At 43.9% G+C, this 20,115-nt stretch overlaps 1 protein-coding gene and 1 long non-coding RNA gene across 2 annotated transcripts in view; one reads left to right on the top strand and one right to left on the bottom strand.

Annotated features, from left to right (window-relative positions):
- Positions 1–330: 330 nt before the first annotated feature.
- On the bottom strand, positions 331–19,104 carry HMGCS2 (3-hydroxy-3-methylglutaryl-CoA synthase 2). The gene is made up of 10 exons (XM_006184292.3): positions 18,924–19,104; positions 13,999–14,453; positions 10,116–10,241; positions 9,400–9,564; positions 7,745–7,910; positions 5,781–5,951; positions 4,619–4,725; positions 3,878–4,003; positions 2,537–2,648; positions 331–804 (listed from the first exon to the last, which is right to left on the bottom strand). The coding sequence occupies exons 1-9, from the start codon at positions 19,025–19,027 to the stop codon at positions 2,542–2,544; spliced, it is 1,527 nt and encodes a 508-aa protein (XP_006184354.2). The 5' UTR covers positions 19,028–19,104; the 3' UTR covers positions 331–804; positions 2,537–2,541.
- The window catches only part of LOC116665853, a 35,705-nt gene continuing 34,656 nt past the window's right edge, over positions 19,067–20,115 (top strand). The window contains exon 1 of the long non-coding RNA XR_004322592.1: positions 19,067–19,196. This is a non-coding gene — a long non-coding RNA (uncharacterized LOC116665853). The remainder of the gene's footprint in view (positions 19,197–20,115) is intronic.

The raw sequence follows: 20,115 nt of genomic DNA, 5'->3' as shown, positions 1-20,115 counted from the left end.
TAAGTTCTGTCCTGTGTTTATTTGTGCAGACAACACTGACAAAGCATGGTCCGCAGATCTGAAGACATTTCTGTCCCCTGTCTGCTGGCCCTCATCTGTAAAGTGTCTTTCCATCAGGGAAGGAAGCTGGGGGTGGAAGCTGTATCTCTCTTAGTTTCCCTGTGCCTTTCAGAGAACGGAATTGGAGGGCAGAGGGGGAGGGTGTGAGGTGCTCAGAAAGTTGGCTGTGGTGGGGGTACATGCAGGTGGGGCCCCAGAGCCAGGAGGCCTGGCAGGCTTCTCCGCTGGTGCATCGTCTGTGTTCTGTTTTCCAAGAAATGCAGTTGTCAGTCCCTCCTTCTCTATCTTTTTAATGGTGTTATATTGGCTTAGTACCAAACATAAAATTTCAAAATTCTCAGAAAACCCTAAGAAACAGATGAAGATATAACAGCACAGAAATATGACAGTAACAGTAATAACAGAGTGACAACAAAGCAGAGGCCAGTTAGCTGGACCTTGAAAGGGACAAGGGGTCTGCCACATTTCTGGTCTGTGATTCAAGGCCGCGCCGTCCCTCCATGCATCCATCTCCTTCTTTCACAAAGGTCTCCTCTGGCAGCACAAGCCCATGACGGGACTGCAGCAGCAGGGACAGGCACGAAGGACCCCCCAAAGGATGGCCCCTTGCCCTACAAGGCCAGTGCTTACGGGGGCTGCTGTGTCCAATCCAATCTATTTACCAGCGAAGAGTGGGGGGCGTTATATGACTGATTGAGGGCAAAAGTCCTGTCACATACTTTTCCCAGGAGCCTCTTCACATATCTGTAGAATTTAAAGACATGAAAGAAGGACATTCGATCGTGAGTCTCACCCTGGGCACCCCAAACTCCCCCATACCTGCTCTTTGCTGAGGCAGGCTCTCCTAACTGCGTCCTGAGGGCTGGGATGTCCCACTGCCCGCCCAGCAGCAAGGCTGGAAGCCTGAGCGCCCTGAGCCCCAGGCCAGGGGAGGGTCCCCACGACCCGCTCTGCCCGTGACAGGTGGGCAGGCTGGGCCCCGCGGAGCGCTGCGCTGGCGTTAAAGCCTTCAGTCACTAACCTCTCACGGGTGCAGGTGCAGTGCTCCCGTGAGATGAGGATGAGCCCAGCTTTTCTTTTCGTAGGTACAAGGCTGCCTAAGCTTGTGGACCAGGAGAGGGAGGGAGACTGATTGGGAAACTCTCCCTTGAAAATCCCAATTCTCTTTCTCTGTCTCTTCCTCTCCTCCTCCTCCTCCTTCTTCTCTCTCTCTCTGCCTCTGATGACTGAATTCACTTGACACATTTAATAGCCCCTCTTTGCCACTGACTTGCCCTTAAGAAATATATTACAAACAAACAAGCCGACGAGCAAGCAGACGACTCCCTGGTAGCGCCAGAGCCTGGTGAACCTGCACACTGCCCTGCCGTTCTCAGCTGCACCTGCAGCCTGGCCTGTCAGCCCCTTTGCCCCCCGGCCCAGCCCCTTCTTAACATCCCAGAGGCACGTTTCCGCCCTGGCACAGGAGGCCACACGGCCCGGAACTGGCAGTGGTTAGGAGTGAACTGAGGACCCCCTCATCCTGTAGTCTTCTCGCTGTCTCTGCGTGTCTCCTTTACCCGCAGACGCCTTCCTCCCCTTCCCCTGCTCATGCCAAACCTTTTTAGCCTCCCTCCTTTTCCTTTAGGAGTAAAAAAATTAAAAATTAGAAAAATATAGAGGAGGTATTTGGGACTGAGTTATGAAGATTTATCAGTTGTAAAACAAATTGCTTCTCACTCTTCCATTCTGCTTAAGGTACCAATTTGGAAGTTAAACTGAAGGCAGCTATCTGGGTCCACGGATTACAAGATTCTAATTCCGAACCCTTGATTCTCCTATAAAAATCAACATAAAGAACTCTCCCATTTCTTCTCTGGCCCCAGTCCTCTTCCATAGAACTCTTTTCCTCCTTGAGCCGCTCCACACTTACTCCCCAAATCTCACTGCTTCCCCCCAGAAGGAATCGCATGGAGTGAGGATAGCTACACAGCCCATTAGCCTGACTCCCTCCAGCCGAGCCTCCTGGCTCTAACAGAATCCCCAACACCCTGCTTCCTTAAGAACCTGTCTCCAGCACACTGGTGTGTACTTTCTCTGAAGCTATTCATCTGTCTTTGTCACTGACTTACCCCCTTGGAGTAATGAGTTCCATGGTTTCAGGTTCACAGACTGTTTCTTGTTATAGAAGCTAATTTTCTTTCTATAAAGGTTCTAGGGGAGCTTCCTATTATAAGCAGATTAGGTAAAAAGTTGACTCTTTTTTTTTTCACATTCAAGATTTAAGGAAATGCCACCCCCCCGCCCCCTCAATCCCCTAGCTTTTGCCTTTTTAGGGCAAAGATCCTCAAGAGTTTTACTGTCCTCATGGTACAAACTCCCCACCTCTGATCCTTTTGGAAACTACGAACCATTTCTGGTCTGCTTGCACTCTCAGAACCACATCCGTTGCCCAGAGGAAAACGTTAAGCCACCAGCTCTCCAAAATTTCACTCACCACCTTTAGACCGGTCGCCGGGCATACTTTCTGCGATACATCTCATCCACTCGCTCCAGGTACCAGGTGCCTGGGAAAAGGCTGCTTTTGTCACCAGGTGGTGAGAAATTCACTGTGGAACGAGGAGAAGAGGCAGAACTCACAAAGGGCAATGTGGGGCTGGGAGGCCTAGAACGTCATGGCGAAAGCCTCCCAGCTGTGCTGCAGCGGGCTGCGGGCTCACCTCGTCTACACTCAGGAGAGCACTGGGCCAGCAGAAGAACCAGAAGCAGCTCTCTTGGAGCTGGTACCTAGGGCTTGTCTACTAGAAATTTTATTATAGGAGTTTGGCATTTTCCCAAAGAAACATGTCCTTCTGCCGTTGAACTCTTCATGACATCCTTCTGCCAGTGGTACCCTAGCCTGAGGGGTACCTCAGAGAACCCTGTCTTCCAACAGACACTTCCAGCCTAGCCCTAAGTTTTCCAACTGTTTCATCGCAGTATTTCAGAGCTTTGTTCGTTAACATTCATCTCAGAAACTCTATTTTTATTTTAATTGTCTTTTTTCTTGCTCTAACATGTCCCCTGTTCCAGGTAAGATCAATGATTACTATATCTGAGTTTTCTGGAACATTCCTAATCCCATATGTTCCGCCTCCTTTTCAGACCACAGTGCAAACCATGTGTCCTGAGTTTTGCTTGAAAAAAATATGATTACCACGCTTTTAAAATCACCACCTGGTCTCTCCAGTCCCAGTGTTAGCTTTGGTTTACTTTTCCTTTGTTGCTTTTTGAGGCAATATTTTGCTTTATGTTTGGTTAAGGAAAGGGGGCAGTTGGAAGGAGACAGTGATATTTGTTGATAACTTATTTATCATTAATTAATTCGCTCATTAATCTGTTTGGCAAGCCTACAAAGTTGGTAAGATTTTAGAAATTAGACAAGTGAGAAAAGTTAAATACTTTTCTCAAAGATAAAGAGCTGGTGAGTGTCATAGGTCAGTCTAGCTCCGAAGTCTGGGCTTTTTCAGCTGCTGCATAGATAGCATTTTTCAAAGACCATCCATCTGGCTTCCATGGGCCCTAACTGTCCAGCATCCTCTACTGGGTCGTTATCTACACTCTTTATTGGGAAGCCACATGGTGCCTCCTACCTCTTTCCAACTCTGCCTTCTGCTTCCCCACCCAGTTCTTCCCCATTTGCATCTAACAAGCTTTCTTCCAATTATATCTCATAGAAGTCGTCACTCTCACCCACTGTATTCTAGACCTCTGATGAATCCCTTGCTGCTTCCCAGCTAGTGGCATAGAATCTGAGAAAAACTGCCTTCTTCTCCTCTCTTTATTCCTTTTTTCTTACCCTTCTGGTAGAATTGTTCTCTTTGTTCCATTATTTCTGTGAATTCCTCAGGAGACACACGCTTCCGGGAGGCAAGACGTTTTGGCAGATCTGATGTACTAGACACCAGCTTCTCCAGAGGGGAGCCTGGGAAGCAAAAGTAAGACTCTTAAACTTGCTTCATTGTCATTATCACCGCTACCAATTGTGAGTCCAATGGACAGCCAGGCTCTGTGGGAGCCCCTGTCCCAGGGGACAGTGCTCTGTGCGTGCCTTAGAATGTCAAGAAGTGATAAAGATTAGCAAACACATTGTTAGCAAAACATACAGGCAGACACACTCATTTAGTCAAGGGGTAGCCCATTTAGTGCCTAGATGTATGCCCTTGATCTCATCCATCGTAAAATAATCAGCAAATGTTTACTGGATATCTCAAATCCATCAACTTCTCTTTAACCAGCTGTAACCAAATCACCACCACCTCTTGCCTAGACTACTTGCTGGAATAATCTGACTGGTTTTCCCATGTTCACCTTTGTTCCTCATCAATCTAGTCTCTAAGTAGTAGCAAGGGAGATGCTTCTTCAAATACACAAATTAGACAAAGTTACTCTGTTGCTTAAATTCCTTCAGGGCTTTCCTTTGCTCCTAAGAACAACATAATTCTGTCAGAACGGAAGCCTCAGTAGTGGTGAGACAGATAATCATTTCTTTTACCAGGTGAAACCACCCAGAAGTGACTGATAGAAGGACAGGACTCACCAGGAGAAGCATCTCGGGACACTCGAAATGAAAAGAAACTTGCTGCCAAGCCAGAGCCATACGAGAAGGCGCCAATCCTGGAGCCAGCCAAGTCCTGGGCAGAGTGACTGCAGGGAAGGACATCAAACCCCCCAATACACATCAGCATTATAGTCTTCACTGCAAATAAACCACCAACCTATCAACCCTATCTAGTCAACCTCTTGCAGCAAGAAATGGGTTCTGGGCACTCTACACAAAGAGGGACTCTTTGGAAGACCCCAGGGGTAGACCCAGAAGGAGGACAGCTGGCCAAGAGGAGAGCAGCTGAAATCCAAGAATCAGAAGTCACAGTGAGCACAGCAGAATTTTGGGGATGTGAAAGGAACTTCTCCCCACCCATGAAGACAAGATGAACTCAGCAAACTCTGAAGGCACCTCCAAGTCGAGGTCAGACCCCTGGACTCACCTCAGGGCTCCCATATTGACTGGTAATATTTCAGCAGTTTAAAAATATGTTTAACATCTCATTAGCAATTATTTGCACAAGTCCAGTCATATTTTTTTCATATGTTATAAGCATGAACCATAGTACAAGTATTTTCTTATCAAATCTACAAAATGGAGTATCTATAAAAATAAACTAACATTTGGGCACCTGGTGAGCATTACTCTTTTAATTGCTTTAGACATTTAACATTCATCAAAACCTAAGAAGGTAGGAATTGTTATTGTACACATTTTATAGTTGGGAAAAATAAGAAACATAAAGGTTAAGTATTTTTCCAAGGTCAAAGCTAGTAAGTGGCAAAGAGATTCGAACGCAGGTTGTAGGCTCTAAAGCTAGACTCGCTTACCCACCACGCTTTACTGAGTACAGAGATTTTAAATGGATGAGATAAAATATGCATAAAAGTTCTGCTATTTTTTTTTTCACAGCATCCAAATAGATCTTGCACCTCCCCCAGCATCATACATGCACTTCACTTTGGAGTCCACTGTTTAATATTGAAAATAAATCTGCCCATACATCCACCTTTGAAAGAAGTTTCTTTCATTTTTCCTTCCTTCCTTCTTTCTTTCCTTTTTGAAAAAATTCTGAACCAGAAGAGAAACAAAATTTAGTTGACCCCTCGGACCAGAGCCAGGGGTAAGAGGAGGTGGGGCTGGAGGCAGTACTCACCGGGACAGAAGCGAGGCCAGGCATCCGTAGAGGGACGAGGTGTACATATTCCCGTTGTGGGTGGAGAGGTACAGGGAGGCCTTGGTTTTCTTGTGGAACATGTCCAGAGAGGCCTTCAGAAACGCTTTCTCTATGTCCTTATTGGTGTAGCTGTCTTCCAGCTTCAGCCCCCTGTGAGGCAGCCAGACAAACAGGCAAGGTGAGAAGCCACATGAGCGGGGGAGGGAGCAAGGGGGAAAGTGTAACAGCTCCTGGAGAGAAGACTTTGGGACCCATGTTTTTAGAATATTTGGAACTATAAGAAATATTATATTATATTATATTATATTATATTATATTATATTTGGAAATACAGAAAACACTGAGAAAAAATATCACTGACAGTCTTACCATTCAGAGAGAGCACTTAAGTCATATCTTCCTTATGGAATCCATCCCTACTTTTATATGGTTTATTGGAAAATAAAATCATCCTATAAATTTTGTTTAGCATGCTTCCTTCACTACTTTTCTCTATGACATTAAATCATCTTCTTTAACATTATTTTTAAAGCCTGCAAAATGGCCCGTGGTAGGATGTACCCTACCTTAACCAATCTCCTCCCCACCTCCTGACCTCTAGCAGCTAAAAGCTACATGCTCTTTTAAACACGTGGAATTACTGAGCCAAAAGGTGTGCACATCTTTAAGGTTTCATGTTTTCCTATTACGCCCCCAAAACCACTGTATCAATTTACACATCTGCTATTGCCCATCTTCTGATAGCTTTGTCAGTTCTGGGTATTCAGAATTTTAAAAAGCTACGTAAATGACTGGGACATTGTGCTGTGCACCAGAAACTGACACATTGTAACGAACTGTACTTCAATTTTAAAAATGTAATCAAGACTACTCCCTTCCCTGAATGAATAAAGTTTCTATCTCTTAAAAAAAGGCTATGTAAAGAAAACAGTAACTTGTTTATAGTTGTTACTAACGGACATGAACGTTTAAAAATATGATTGTGTGTGTTTCTTCCTTGAGAACATTTCTCATCCATAGCCTTTGTTCAGTTTTCCACTTAGTGTGTTTATCTTATTGTTGATGAGACTTTCAGGTATAAAAGATAGTAAGCTATTATCTTTGGTATATGTTAGAATTTTATTTTATTTTTTCCCACGAGGCAAGTCTTAGAAGCAGGGTCTGTGCTCATTTGGACATTTTAGTCAGTGGCAGTTAGCAGTAGCAGTTAGGAACAGGGGCAGATGTTGGTAGAATACTCCAAAATGTGAAATGAACAGATCCCAAGAAGAAGGGTAAAGAGTCCTTTCTCAGTGAGAACTGTTTGTATTGTGGCTTCTTCTTTTCTAAATATCTTGGAGTAATGTATCAATAAACAGCATTCTTCCTGCGTTATTGACACGTAGCAGGGGTGAGCTGGGCTATCTCCATTTCATAGATGGAGGAGTTCGAAGCAAGGAGCAAGACATTGATTAAGCCAATGGCAAGTGAGGATGAGACTGGACACTCCCCAGGTTGCCATCCTGCACTGTGATTGTTTGTTTCTAGGTGTTTCTGTCTGTCTAGACTGTGAGATCCTCCGGGCAGGGATCAGAGACTCATGTCCATTTTGTGTTCCCAGAGTTTAGGATGATGCCTGACATATAGCTGATGTTCGTAAAATGTTTGTAGACTGAGTGACTTAGCTACACTCCCTTTCCCCTTTATCTCGTTTTCTGAAGCTTCTTATAGTCACTTGGTCTAGAGGTACTGGCAGGGTCTGTGTGAACCCTGAGATGCAGGGTGAGGGCCCTACATAGACTACAACCCACTAACCCACGCAGGGACATGGTGTCACTTCTACTGTGTTGGAGGGTTGCTGTTTTCCCCACAGGAGTGGCTGGTGGTCCAGACTTAAGGCATGAGGGAGCCTCCTCCTTCCTCACCCCTCAAGAGCCTGCAGGCTCCTCGTGAAGAGGACTCACCTGAAGGCCTCCAGCCCCTTGTAGAGGCTGGTCTGCCTGTTGCCACTGGCTGACAGGAAGTCATTGAACATCAGGTGACCCAGGGACTTCTGGACCATCTTGCAGAAGGGTGTGTGAAAGATTATAAACTGCAGATCGTCGAGAGTGAAAGGCTGATTGATGCCATCTGGAAGAGGGGGTGTGAAAGCAAGGATGAGGCGTGAGCCACTTAGACCCCATCCCCGAGATCTGGCTGAGCCTCCAGAAACACACAGAGGTTTGTTCTTTCATTTTACAAGCAACTTACTAAACCCTCTCCTTGTAGAGAATGAAGGGAAAGAAATAAATACTTTCTTCCTATCTATTGTTGCCAACCTCTAGGACGGATAATTCCTCAAATCAACCGCGTATTATTTTCTCTGTTTTCCAGGGGAGAAAACAGTCTTCAAAATATGAAGCCAAGTCAGGTGTCCAAGGTCACCCAGCTTGAAAATGACTGGCTTTGGATTTAGGTTCTGATGTCTCTGACTCTACACTCCAGACTCTCTCTCTCTCACTCTGAAGAAGAAGGCAGTGTACCCTCTGCCCCTGCAAAGTTTACAGTTTGGTGCTGAGATTCAAAGCAGCACCGAACAAATGCCACGTGAGAATAGGGAGTAAAGTTAGGATGTCATAAGAATTTAGAGGAGGCGAGAGTAATTAGCCAATAGTACTTTTACAGTGGATGGGCAGAGGCAGAGAGGTCCAAGTCGACTCCTTACCCATGGGGACAGCCAGCATCCCACCCAGTACAGTGGAAAGAGGCAAGAAGTGGCCCCTGAAGCCACTCCTAAAGCACCCCTGCTCTGATGTTTCAGCTCATCCTTTTTCCCACATTAGAAACTCACCTTTTTCAGTTGCCCATCTGGATGTGGCTGAACAGGTAGGAAACCTTTTTCAGTTTTTAAAGAAGTAGGTAGGTTTCTCTGTATTTTAAAAATGACTTGTCTCTTTTCATTTTTTCTTTTTAAATTTTATTTAATTTTTGGAGGGGAGGTAATTAGGCTTAGTTATTCATTTAATTTTTAGAGGAAGTGTTGGGGATTGAACTCAAGACCTCACGTATGCCACTGGAACTTACCCTTCCCCTGCTTTGTTTCTCTTCTGATTATGAAATCACTACGTAATTTTTTTTAAGCAGAAAACGTCAGAAACTAAAGGTGAAAATCAAGTCAACACTACCATGCAGAGAAAAAAAATCACCAGTAACACTTAAGTGTATTGAAAATATAGGTAAGAATTTTCAACATCAGCCAGATTTTAAAAGGTGGCAAACTAAACCGAGAGGCAGATCACTCCTGACTTCAGCAGGAAGTAATCCTAGCCTCCACAGAACACGGTCACTCTGGCTCACACAGCACCTCCCCAGGTGGCTGACACCCACTGGCTTCAGCTTTGGCCTTGGATTATTTATTTTCTTTCATTTAGCTCAAGTTAGAGGCAATTTCGTACTTGACTTTGGATGACTTCCAAAGGGACTTTAGCACAGACCCAGAGAAGGGTGTTAGAATGGAATATGAAACAATTCTCTTGAGAATATTTGGGGAGGATAAAAGAATCTTTATCTTAAGTGTTTAGGACAAACTCTTGGCCTCATGTAGATAGAGTCCCTGCCTTGTGCCCTCTGAGCCTCATACCTTGCTTCCACTGGTTCTGGATCTTTTGACGGTATAACGTGTAGCATCGGTCCAGGGCCTGTAAGTAGCATTGGATGGAGAGCTTCCCATCCACCAGTGGGTACTCTGAAGTCATATCTGGTTTGTAGAAGTCATATACATTCTCCATGTGGGTTCCTCTAAGCCCTGGAAAGGCACACAGAGACATACGATGCAGCCCACATCGAGCAGAGAGGATGGGAGAACTGTGTGTAAATAGTCTCCTGGTCTTTACCGGTCTCATGCACAAGCCTGAGCCCACTGAACATCTCTCATGTGTTCAAAGGAAGCTGATTAGATTGTTACTTATATATAAGTGAGATTTATATTTCCATTTCCACACCTACATGGGCTTAAAAAATTTGGAATAGACACCAAGAGTCTCAAAGGAAAACTTTCGCTTTATACCCAATTATCTTCCTTCATCTTCAGTTGCCCCCAAAGGGTCCTTGTTAACAGCATCAGTGCCATCCATCCACACATCATTATCCCAGTGTGTGATGGCACAGAGAGGAAACCTTGCTGAACCCTCTCTCCCCTTCCTTCCTGCCCTCTGCTCCCCCATCCAGTCTCTTGAAGGCAAGCACTATCATTCTCAAATCCATACTTCAGCCCCATGTAGTGGGTGTGTATGCCACCTTGGGGTCATTTGGTGATCCTCTGCACAGTCTCCTGGAACCATGTAATTTACTACAAACCTCTCTCCAGGGCCAGAGGGGCCTTAGGCCCAACCAGCATTGCCACCGCTCCGGCCCCACCAGTGGGGCGAATGTTACCAATAGGGTACACTGCGATGTCTCCACAGACCACCACTGCGTAGCGACCTGTAACAAGAGACAAGAAATATTTATCATCACTACCGAGTCTCAAGCAGACTGAAAGCCTCCCGAGTGCCAGGCATAACTTTAGGTATTGGCGGTAAGATCCATGGGCCAAAATAAAACTTTCTGCCCTGTGGAACGTACGTTCTAGTGAAACTCATCATGACACATTTGAAGTGCAACGTCAAAACTCGGAGTCCTGTTACTCTAATTGTAAAATGCTCATTTATTCAGAATTCAGTTTCTGAATTCAATGAAAAATTTCTAAATTGGCATTTCTGGAGATAATTTAGGTTTGTACAGATCACTTCACAGTACTCTGTGGTGCTGTAAGTGGAAATTCCTTCCCAATCACAGAAGGCCAAGGGATAGGGAGGGAAACTTAATATTTGAAATACTAGATAGATACTAATTACCCTCAAACAATCCTTAAAGCAACCCAGTGAGGCAGGTAATACCCACATTTCCAGAGGAAGAAGCTGCATTCCAGAGAGATCAAGTAACTTGTCTAAGGGCACCCTCGTAGTGAATGTGGACTTTTATATTCAGACCCAGTTCTGACTGGATCCTGAACCATGTGCTTTGAACTATTTGGTACTACTTCCATTGTGAGAAGAGTTTACGCTGAGTAACCAGATTAAATGTAGATGATCTATAGTAACTACTTCAATAATAGCCAGACTGTTAGTCAGTAAATGATTGTTGTCCTGAATATTATTTATTCCTCTTTCATCTGCCAGTACTGCCTGCCCCTAAGCTTGGCTTTGTGGGAGAGACATGGCAGGAGTATCCAGTATTCTACCTATTCTGCGAGGAAGCTGCCAGGATTTACCCCAGCACTGCGCTGAGAGTTATATCTCTATACAGTTTAGTCCTCACAATAAGTCTATGTATCAGATACAGTTACCCTCTCCTTATAGACAGAGAAATTAAGGCCCAAAACTTAAGTCACTTGCCCAGAGCCACACAGGTAATAGATGGTAGGATAAGGACTCAGAGTCAGGATTCCAACCCAAATTCACTGAAACCTAAGAACTTTCTCTTAAGAGTATATAACAACTTTAGCTTCAACCCCAATAAAGCAGTGTTGTTTTTTTCTCCCCAATTTTATATTTATAAATAATGTATAAAAATATAAAATAAATATAAATGTATATAAACAAATTATATATGTATATAAAGTTCAGAATTTTGACTACCTAGAAATTAAAACCTTCTATCAGAAACAAACTCAAAAGACAAACTGGGGAAGTATTTACAGTTCTTAAAGCCAACAAAATCCTATTTTCCTTCATTTATAAAAGTCTCATAAGAAAGGTAAGATATGTAATAGAAAAATGGCCAATAAACATCATAAAAATGTCAGCTTCTTATAATAAAAAAGGAAAATCAATGATACTATTATTTTGCTTATGAAATTGACAACGATTAGAAAGCTTGATAAGAGATATTGTAGGAATGTCCTTTAGTACAACATTTTGAAGAGTAATTTGGCACATTTCACCAAACTTTTAAATCAAACTAGCAATTCCAATTCTGTGAATCTGTTCTTATAACGTATTATCACAGGCATGCAAAGCTACTGTACAACGTTCATTAAAACACTATTTATAACTTCAAAAAAATCCACCAATCTAAATATTCATCTATATGGGACTAATTAAAGTTTGGCGTATCCATCAATAGAATTTAACATGGCTTTTAAAAGAATAAAGTAGACCTCATACATACCTCTATATATTTCTCTCTATATATATATAGAGAGAATGACCTCTAAGGCATCATAGAGATGAGGAATAAAGTATACAATGTTAAAAGCTGAATGAGATGTGCTTGGAGGTACATAGAAAATTTCTGGAATAATATATAGAACTGTTAGTGTTAAATTCTGGGAAGTGTTAATGGGGTATCAAAGGGAAATTTTTCTTTACGCTTTGTGTGCGTGTGTGTGTGTGTGTGTATGTATGTATGTATATATTTATATACACACACACTGTAGGTTTCAATTAACTTCATTTAAAAAGAAAAGACAAGAAAAAACGAGGTCTCTCAGGCAATCTGAGCCGGTATTGCTCTTTCCTTCCCTCACACCTGCTGTCTCTCTGGAGTGCTTCAGAACTTCCTGGTGAGTTCCAGAACCACCTCCTCCCACTTGAGGGTCCCCAGGTGGATGGTTGGCCCTGTCAGAAACAGAGATCACATCTACACTGGCCTTGTCTGGTTTTGGCAGTTGCCATTAGGCTCAAGCTTAAATATGCTTTTTGTTTTAATACAAACAAGTCACATCCCAATAGTTTGTTTAAATTTTTTTTTCCCCATCAAGACATCACATTAAAGAAGGATGCATCTACAGTTCTTTCCTGCAATTCTTTCAGCAGAATCTACTCGTTGGAAATGACATGTTTGGGGGTGAAGGTATGGCTTAGTTGGTAGAGCTCATGCTGAGCGTGCATGAGAGACTTGGTTCAATTCTCAGCACCTCCATTAAAAAAAAATAATAAGAAATGCAAATGAAATGACATGCTTGAAGCTTATAATGGACCCAAATATGGGCTCTGATTTTTTGATTAAATGCTGTAATTGTCCCTTGCCCTTCATTTATACTCTCCAACTAAATGCTTGGTTGGATATATTGGCGGTGATGGTAGCAGGGGTTTCTGGAGAGGGAATAATGAGTGCCAAGCAGGAGAAGCACTGTAAGAACAGATTTGATGATGTAGAGGCTGGAACCATTGATGGTAAACCTATGCAGGGCAGTTGAAAAAACACACTGAATGAAAGTATGGAATTGCACTGCCTTGCTGTGTGAACAGAAGCAAATCATTAAACTCTTCTTCTTGGGCTTTTTAAAAAAATGAATATTGGATTAAATAATCTCTAAGGTCCCTGCCAACATCAAGACTTCATGATTAATTTTGTAATTAATATTTATTATGGTTTCTGAAGTTTTCAATTCTCGTTTCCAACTTAGTAAATAGTGTGCCTTGTCTGCCCAGGTACTGCTTTTTCACAACTCCGTTGACACGTTGTTTAATCCTTTTACCAGCCCTGCCAGGCAGCCCCATGAGAACCCCGAGGCTCACAGAGGTTAAGGGACTTGTCATCAATTACTGACAGAGATAGGTTTCTAACTCTCAACTTGTACTGCTCCGCTTGAACCTTTTCTTGCCATCCATCACAACAGAGGTTCTTCCACCGATACAGCATGGAGGGAAGATAGAAGTAAGATACAGGGTAATGTTAATATGTTAAGCAGAAGCAATTTTCTAGAAACCAGGCAAGGAGAGAGAGTAGAAATACTCTGTGTAATAGTCCATCCTGTGATTCTTTGGGTCTATTTTAACCAGGGTGCTTTCTCCTTAACATCTAAACTTGTTTAAATCTTTTAACATCTCCAGTCTCTCTCTCTCAAAGACTTAGGAGAAACAGGAACAATGAAATCGGAAATACACTGGATTTGGTTTGGTGTCTCACTCCTGCCACACACTATGTGTAAGATACTAGATCTCCACTGTCTCAACTGTAAATCTGGCATAACACCCACTTTCTAGGCTGTTCTAAATGAATGGCTATGTGAACAGGCTACCTAATTAACTGTATAAAAGCTAAACAAGTCTGGGTGGTTATTATCATTGTAGCTTTGGGATGATAGTAGCAGCTGTGTGGATATGTTGTCTTTCCCTTCCTGGATGAAACCACGCTGGGAACAGAGAAGTAAACCCAGCTCCTTTCTTTACCTAAAGTGTCTGGCAGCACGTACCATCCCAGGAGCTGGACTCCATCCAGTTGGCTGCGTTGAAGAGGGAGGCAGTGCCACCGTAGCAGGCATTGGTGTTACCTATGCCCTCAATGTCAGTGTTGCCTGAATCCTGGAAGAGCTCCATGAGCACTGTTTTGACAGCCTTGGACTTGTCGATGTTGGTCTCAGTGCCCACTTCCAGCCAGCCCACAGAGTCCCACGGGAGCTGTGTGCGTTCCATCAGCCGCTGCACCACCGTCAGGCACAGGGAGTTGATGTCCTCCTGGACTGAGCAGAAGCCCATGTGGGTTTGGCCCAAGCCCACTGTGTACTTCCCTGCCTCCACCTTGTTAAACTTCTCCAGGTCTGTTTGGTCCACGTATTGGGCTGGGAAATAGACCTCCAGGGCAAGGATGCCCACATCCTTTGGCCAAGTATCTGTTTTGGCCAAGGGGACAGCAGGAACTGTAGAAAACCTGTAGTAGAGATAACAATAAAAATTCCACAAATGGATCACCTCACACCAGCTAGAATGGCCATCATTCAAAAGTCCACAAATGACAAATGCTGGAGAGGCTGTGGAGAAAAGGGAACCCTCCCACACTGCTGGTGGGAATGCACTTTGGTGCAGCCACTGTGGAAAACAGTATGGAGATTCCTCAAAAGACTAGGAATAGACTTACCATATGATCCAGGAATCCTGCTCCTGGGCATATATCCAGAAGGAACCCTACTTCAGCATGACACCTGCACCACAATGTTCATAGCAGCACTATTTACGATAGCCAAGACATGGAAACTGCCTAAATGTCCATCAACAGATGACTGGATAAAGAAGATGTGGCATATTTATACAATGGAATACTATTCAGCCATAAAAACCGACAACCTAATGCCATTTGCAGCAACATGGATGTTCCTGGACAATGTCATTCTAAGTGAAGTAAGCCAGAAAGAGAAAGAAAAATACCATATGAGATCACTCATATATGGAATTAAAAAAAAAAGAAGAAGAAGAACATAAATACTAAACAGAAACAGATTCATAGACATAGAATACAAACTTATGGTTGCCAAGGGGCGGGGGGTAGGAAGGGACAGACTGGGATTTCAAAATTTGTAGATACTGACAGACATATGCAGAATAGATAAACAAGATTACACTGTATAGCACAGGGAAATATATACAAGATCTTGTGGTAGCTCACAGCAAAAAAAAAATGTGACAATGAATTTATGTATGTTCATGTATAACTGAAAAATTGTGCTCTACACTGGAATTTGGCACAACATTGTAAAATGACTATAACTCAATGAAAAAAAAAAAAAAAGAAAAAGAAATCCCATGAGTGGTGTCTAGCTAGTTTCCTTAGGAGACAATATAGCAATCATTTCATTCATTTTTTTTAAAATACATTTTGAAGCTATGTGATCAGATGAATACACATTTAGAGTTGTTATATTTTTCTATTGAATTGACTCTTTTATCCTTATTAAATGTCCCTCTTTATCTTTGTGATTTTCTTGCCATAAATTCTACTTTCCCCAATGTTAATGAAGCTGCCCTAGCTTTTCTATTACTCTTTTCATGGTCTATCTTGTTCTGTCCTTTTTCTTCTAGGAATGACCCTAGAGATTACAGTATATGTTCTTTGCTTATCATAATCTCACTTAAAAATTAATATTTCTGCTATTTTTTGAACAGCGTAAAAATCTTACTTTAGTTTAACTTCATTTTTCCTCTCCATTCCTTTGAGCTATATTATATAGGACATCATTTAGAAAGTTTTATTCACTTTAAAGTGCCTGTCTCGTGATCCCCATTTCTCCATTTTTTTTTCCTACCTACTGTTTTTCTTTTTAAGGAAGTTTTCTGTTTCATTCCATCCTCTCTACTTTTTCTGATTGGGCCTCCCCATACTTACTGAGCACACCCAACACAGCCCTGGGTTCCAGATACACAGTAATTAATAGGGCATCCTTTGTACTCACAAAGGGAGCAGAGTCTAATGGAGGCGTTGGCATTTTTATAGCTAAATATATGTGGAACAAACAAAGGCCGTAAGAATACAGATGGCAGAGAGGGCATTCTAAATGGGAGCAGAGGAAAAATGGGGGACAGAGTCAGGAAAAGAGGGAAAAGATGAACTGTTTCTTTCCTGGACCCACCACCTGCCTTCAACCCTGACTTCTAATACCTCTGGTGAAGATCCAGAGTTATGAAGAGCTGAACTCACCAAGTCCAGCCTCCATCTGTTGCACATGAAAGGACCTGAAAGCTGCTTCCTTTAGTGATAGTCTGATTTTACATGTGGTGGAAGCCAGGCACACACTGGTGAAGTGATGTGCTCAGAGTAACTTCTTAGTTTGTCCTGTATTACAAACATTCTGTCCTCTCCTTGGATGTCTGTGCTTGGGCACCAGTCCAATGTGTCACACACTCAAGGGTGCCCCCCAGTTCCTTTGACTTGTATCTGGCTGCAGAATTCCTGACCGTGGAAGAGTGACAGGATGGCTCTGCAAGCTTATAAATTAACTCTATGCCACAGGAATTGTAGCTCAGACCCAGTGTGCCTGTCTTCATCAGGATTCTGGGCTTCTGGTAACCCCAGGTTTCCCATCATTTCCCACTTTGAAGGACTGCTGTGAAGCAAAAATGGATCATATGTTCATAAGCTAGTGAGGTGAAGTGATAAAGGTTCATCTGACAGAAGTGATAAAGGGTTCTGTCTGACAGAAGAAGATTGGAATTTAGTTATCTGCCCTATTTATTTGGTGCCACCCAAAGAATTGGACTTTGTCCTCTCACATATTTGTGAAGGGACTTCTCCAGTACCTAGGAGCTAACGTTAGCCAGCTCTTGGTCCTGTGTTTGGCTTCCCTCAGCCTCATTCTCCCTCTGTCTTCTCTGACCTAATTCCATCTTTCTCTTCCCAGTTAGAAATCTTAGGTTGCAAGGAGAGTTTCCAATCTCTTCTAATCTTTCATTTTCTCTAAAGAATAATTAGTTTATTTAATTTAAAATTGGTTTTGTTCTGGTGCTGCTCTGTTCAAGAATATGCATCAAGCTTTTATTTCTTTACTCCATCTCACATCCTTCCCTTGTGTTTCAAAATTAGCTACTACATGCCAGGCGCTGTGCTAGGGAGGGCTGGAGAGAAGAAGGGGTGGGCAAAGAAAGCAGGAGGTCAAGGTTCCTGTGGACGTCCTCGACCAGTGGGAAGAATGAGATAAGCACTTTCATACCCATGTAACCCAGCTGAGAGTCAGAATGTGATAAAGGGCCACGACAGGGATATGGACAAAACCCCACAGGAGTTCAAAGGAAGCAGAGCTCCCCTGCGGGGGAGAGGATCAGGAATGGCTTCATGGAAGAGGCTCCATGAAGGTCAGCCTTGATGGATACATGGAGCTTCTGCTGATGAAGAGCTGGGGGAGGGGGTTTCAGGGCAGGGCCACAGCAGGGGGTGACTGGACAGGTAAGGCTACCTGGAACGGAGAGTGAAGGGGAGCAGGGAGACAACACACGAGAAAAGTAGGTAGGGACCAGGAAGTAGAGGACATGGCGTTTCCTTAATTTTAAAAGTGGTGAAGCGCATGCTGAGACGGGAGCAGTCCTTAGGTTGGGTTTAGAGCTGATGCCGATTGGATTAAAGGGGAAAGACCTACAGAGAAAAGGAGACCCATAAAAAGGATTCTTTTTTTTTCTTTAAATAGAGATACTGGGGATTGAACCCAGGACTTCATCCATGCTAAGCATGTGCTCAACCACTGAGCTATACACTTCCCCCAAAGAGGATTCTTCATATTCGTTCAGGCTGTGGAAAATGGGATTAGCTGTGAGTCCACCAAAGGAAAACGTGAACAATGATTCCAAACGTTTGAACCACGAACATTGGAAGGAGTAGGGGGGCGGGATGGTGAGGAGTGAGGTTTGTCTCTTGGAGGACAGACAAGAGTTGCTTATTGAAACAAGCAAACCCATGTCCATCCCTTCCTTGCAAATACAGAAACAGGTTAAACTCTGAGCTGGGACATTTGACCTGTATGTGGAGGGCAGGGGGGGAGTGTGGACGATGGTGGGGAGTCATGAAGGAAATACGAAGGCTGAAGAGCATCACCTCCTACCCCACACATCCACACGCTCAGGTTCCCTGGGCACCAGCCAGGGGAAGGCACTAGACCAAAGGTATTTTTTCCTAAATATTCACGGAATGTGGTGTAGAAATGGGAGGTAAGAAAGGGCTGTCCTGTCCCAAAGTCCAGGGGATGGTTTGCAGGTCCTGGGGTGCTAGCGGTAGCCATGTCACCATCAATGATGGGAGACTGCAAGCACTTGGGCCAGACTTGGGGAGTGTTTACCCAAAAAAGGAGTATGTGTGTGCTTCTGTGCACAAGCACATTGCACACACACACACACACACTTATCTTTACGTCTCACTTCCCCATTTTAAGAAGTCAAAGGACGGAGAAATACGCTTCTTATCCTCAGTCCATTTTGAAACTTGCTGCTGTGGCTTGAAGCAGCTGGTTTTACTCACACTGCAGTTGGCGCAGAATCCTGAAGGTCTTAGCAGGGGCTGGGGGTAAAGGTGGAAACAGTGATGGAGAGGAGAATGCCATGGGCCCTGGTGATGTTTCCACTGCTTCGTGCAGCAGGGGTGGGGTGGGGTGGGGAGGAAACATGTCATTGTTTACAAACAGCAAGTGTCAGAGGTTTGAGATCCCAGAAATCTGTAAACAGACCTGGGCTGTCTGTTTAGAGATGAGATACCGAGACCCTGAGAGGTTAACTTGCTTATCTAAGGTTGTGCAAAAGGCTTGCCAGGTTTTGACTGGAATTCTAGGGAGCTTTTCCTATGGCAGGTCCTCTGCCTGTCTTTTACGGGTTCTGTGATGCTTCTCAAAGAGTGGCCAGTGCAGTCCCCCGGACCAAGGTGACTCACCTTTGGTGGGCTGCCGGGAGAAGGCTAGCTGGCACGAGGGAAGCTTCCTGTACCACTCTCCTCACTTGCAAGACCCGCCTCACTGGAGTCAACAGCCGCTGCATTTTTCAGAGGAGCAAGCAGCCAGCCAGCAGTTCACAGTCCTTGGGGTGTCCAGTTGTGTCTGGTCAGGCTTTATAGAGCCCTGGGACTCCTGCCTCCGGAAGCCCTGCCCCTGCTTATCAAGGCTCTGTGGCTTCTCACACTGGGCAAAAGGTCTCACACAGAACCTGGGTGAGTCAAAGAAAAACATTACCTTTCCAACATGTACGGAGCTGCCCTGCTCTGGGCGTGTTTGGGAAAGGATGGCTCTGATCCCTCTTTCCTGGGCTCTCGTGGCAGCCTTGTTTATTCTCCCATCTTGGGAGCTATGGTGTTCCTTGTTGTAACACATCCCAAGGTAACCCCACCTGGCTTGTCCTGGACCTTGGCTCCTTGTCTGAGTTACCTCTCGCTTGGTGCTCCGGAATGCTCCCTGCCAAGTTAGCCATTATTTTAATGTATTATGCAGAATAAGAAAAATCTTTCAAAACCAAAGAGGATGAATCTTTCCACAGCAGCCCTTCAGGTAGCTGGGAGAGGGTACTGGCACATAGGCAAACGAATGGGTGTTAGAGAGGATGTGGGCCTGCTATATTTCTCCTGTTTTTATTGTGACCCTTGTATTTGTAGAGCTTTGCACCATTTTCAAGTGAAAGGCAACAAGTGCTTTAATAAAAGTACAAAAGCCCCAGAGAGGTGATCGTCATTTGAAGCTCAAGATCTCCTGAGGAAGAAAGGTCTACTTTACATATGAGGCTAGTGATATGTGGACAGGTGACACGGCTTTCCCAAAGACTTTCCCAAAGCTTGCAAGTGGAAGGTTGAGGACTCAACCATGTCTTTGGACTCTAGATTCTGATCTTTCTTTCCACTTGGGTCTCCTACTTTGCAATAAAAAGCTCTTCCAATGAATCTCTCCATTCATCCCTTCTTCGTGGCACCGATCTTCCTCTGTCTTTCACAAGAGTCCTGCATTCACCCTGTTACTCCTTCTGTCTAACATGACTCTGTGGAGGGCATGGAAATGAGCCAGAATGGTTCCTGCTTTAAGGGAGACAGAGGTGACTTCATTTTCCTGAAGACATAGAACTTCTAGGTGCACCCAGAAGTC

The sequence above is a fragment of the Camelus ferus genome, chromosome 9 (assembly GCF_009834535.1).
Source record: "Camelus ferus isolate YT-003-E chromosome 9, BCGSAC_Cfer_1.0, whole genome shotgun sequence".
NCBI lineage: Eukaryota > Metazoa > Chordata > Mammalia > Artiodactyla > Camelidae > Camelus > Camelus ferus.
The sequence above is the reverse complement of the archived record's forward strand: the minus strand, read 5'-3'. Positions and strand labels throughout refer to the sequence as shown.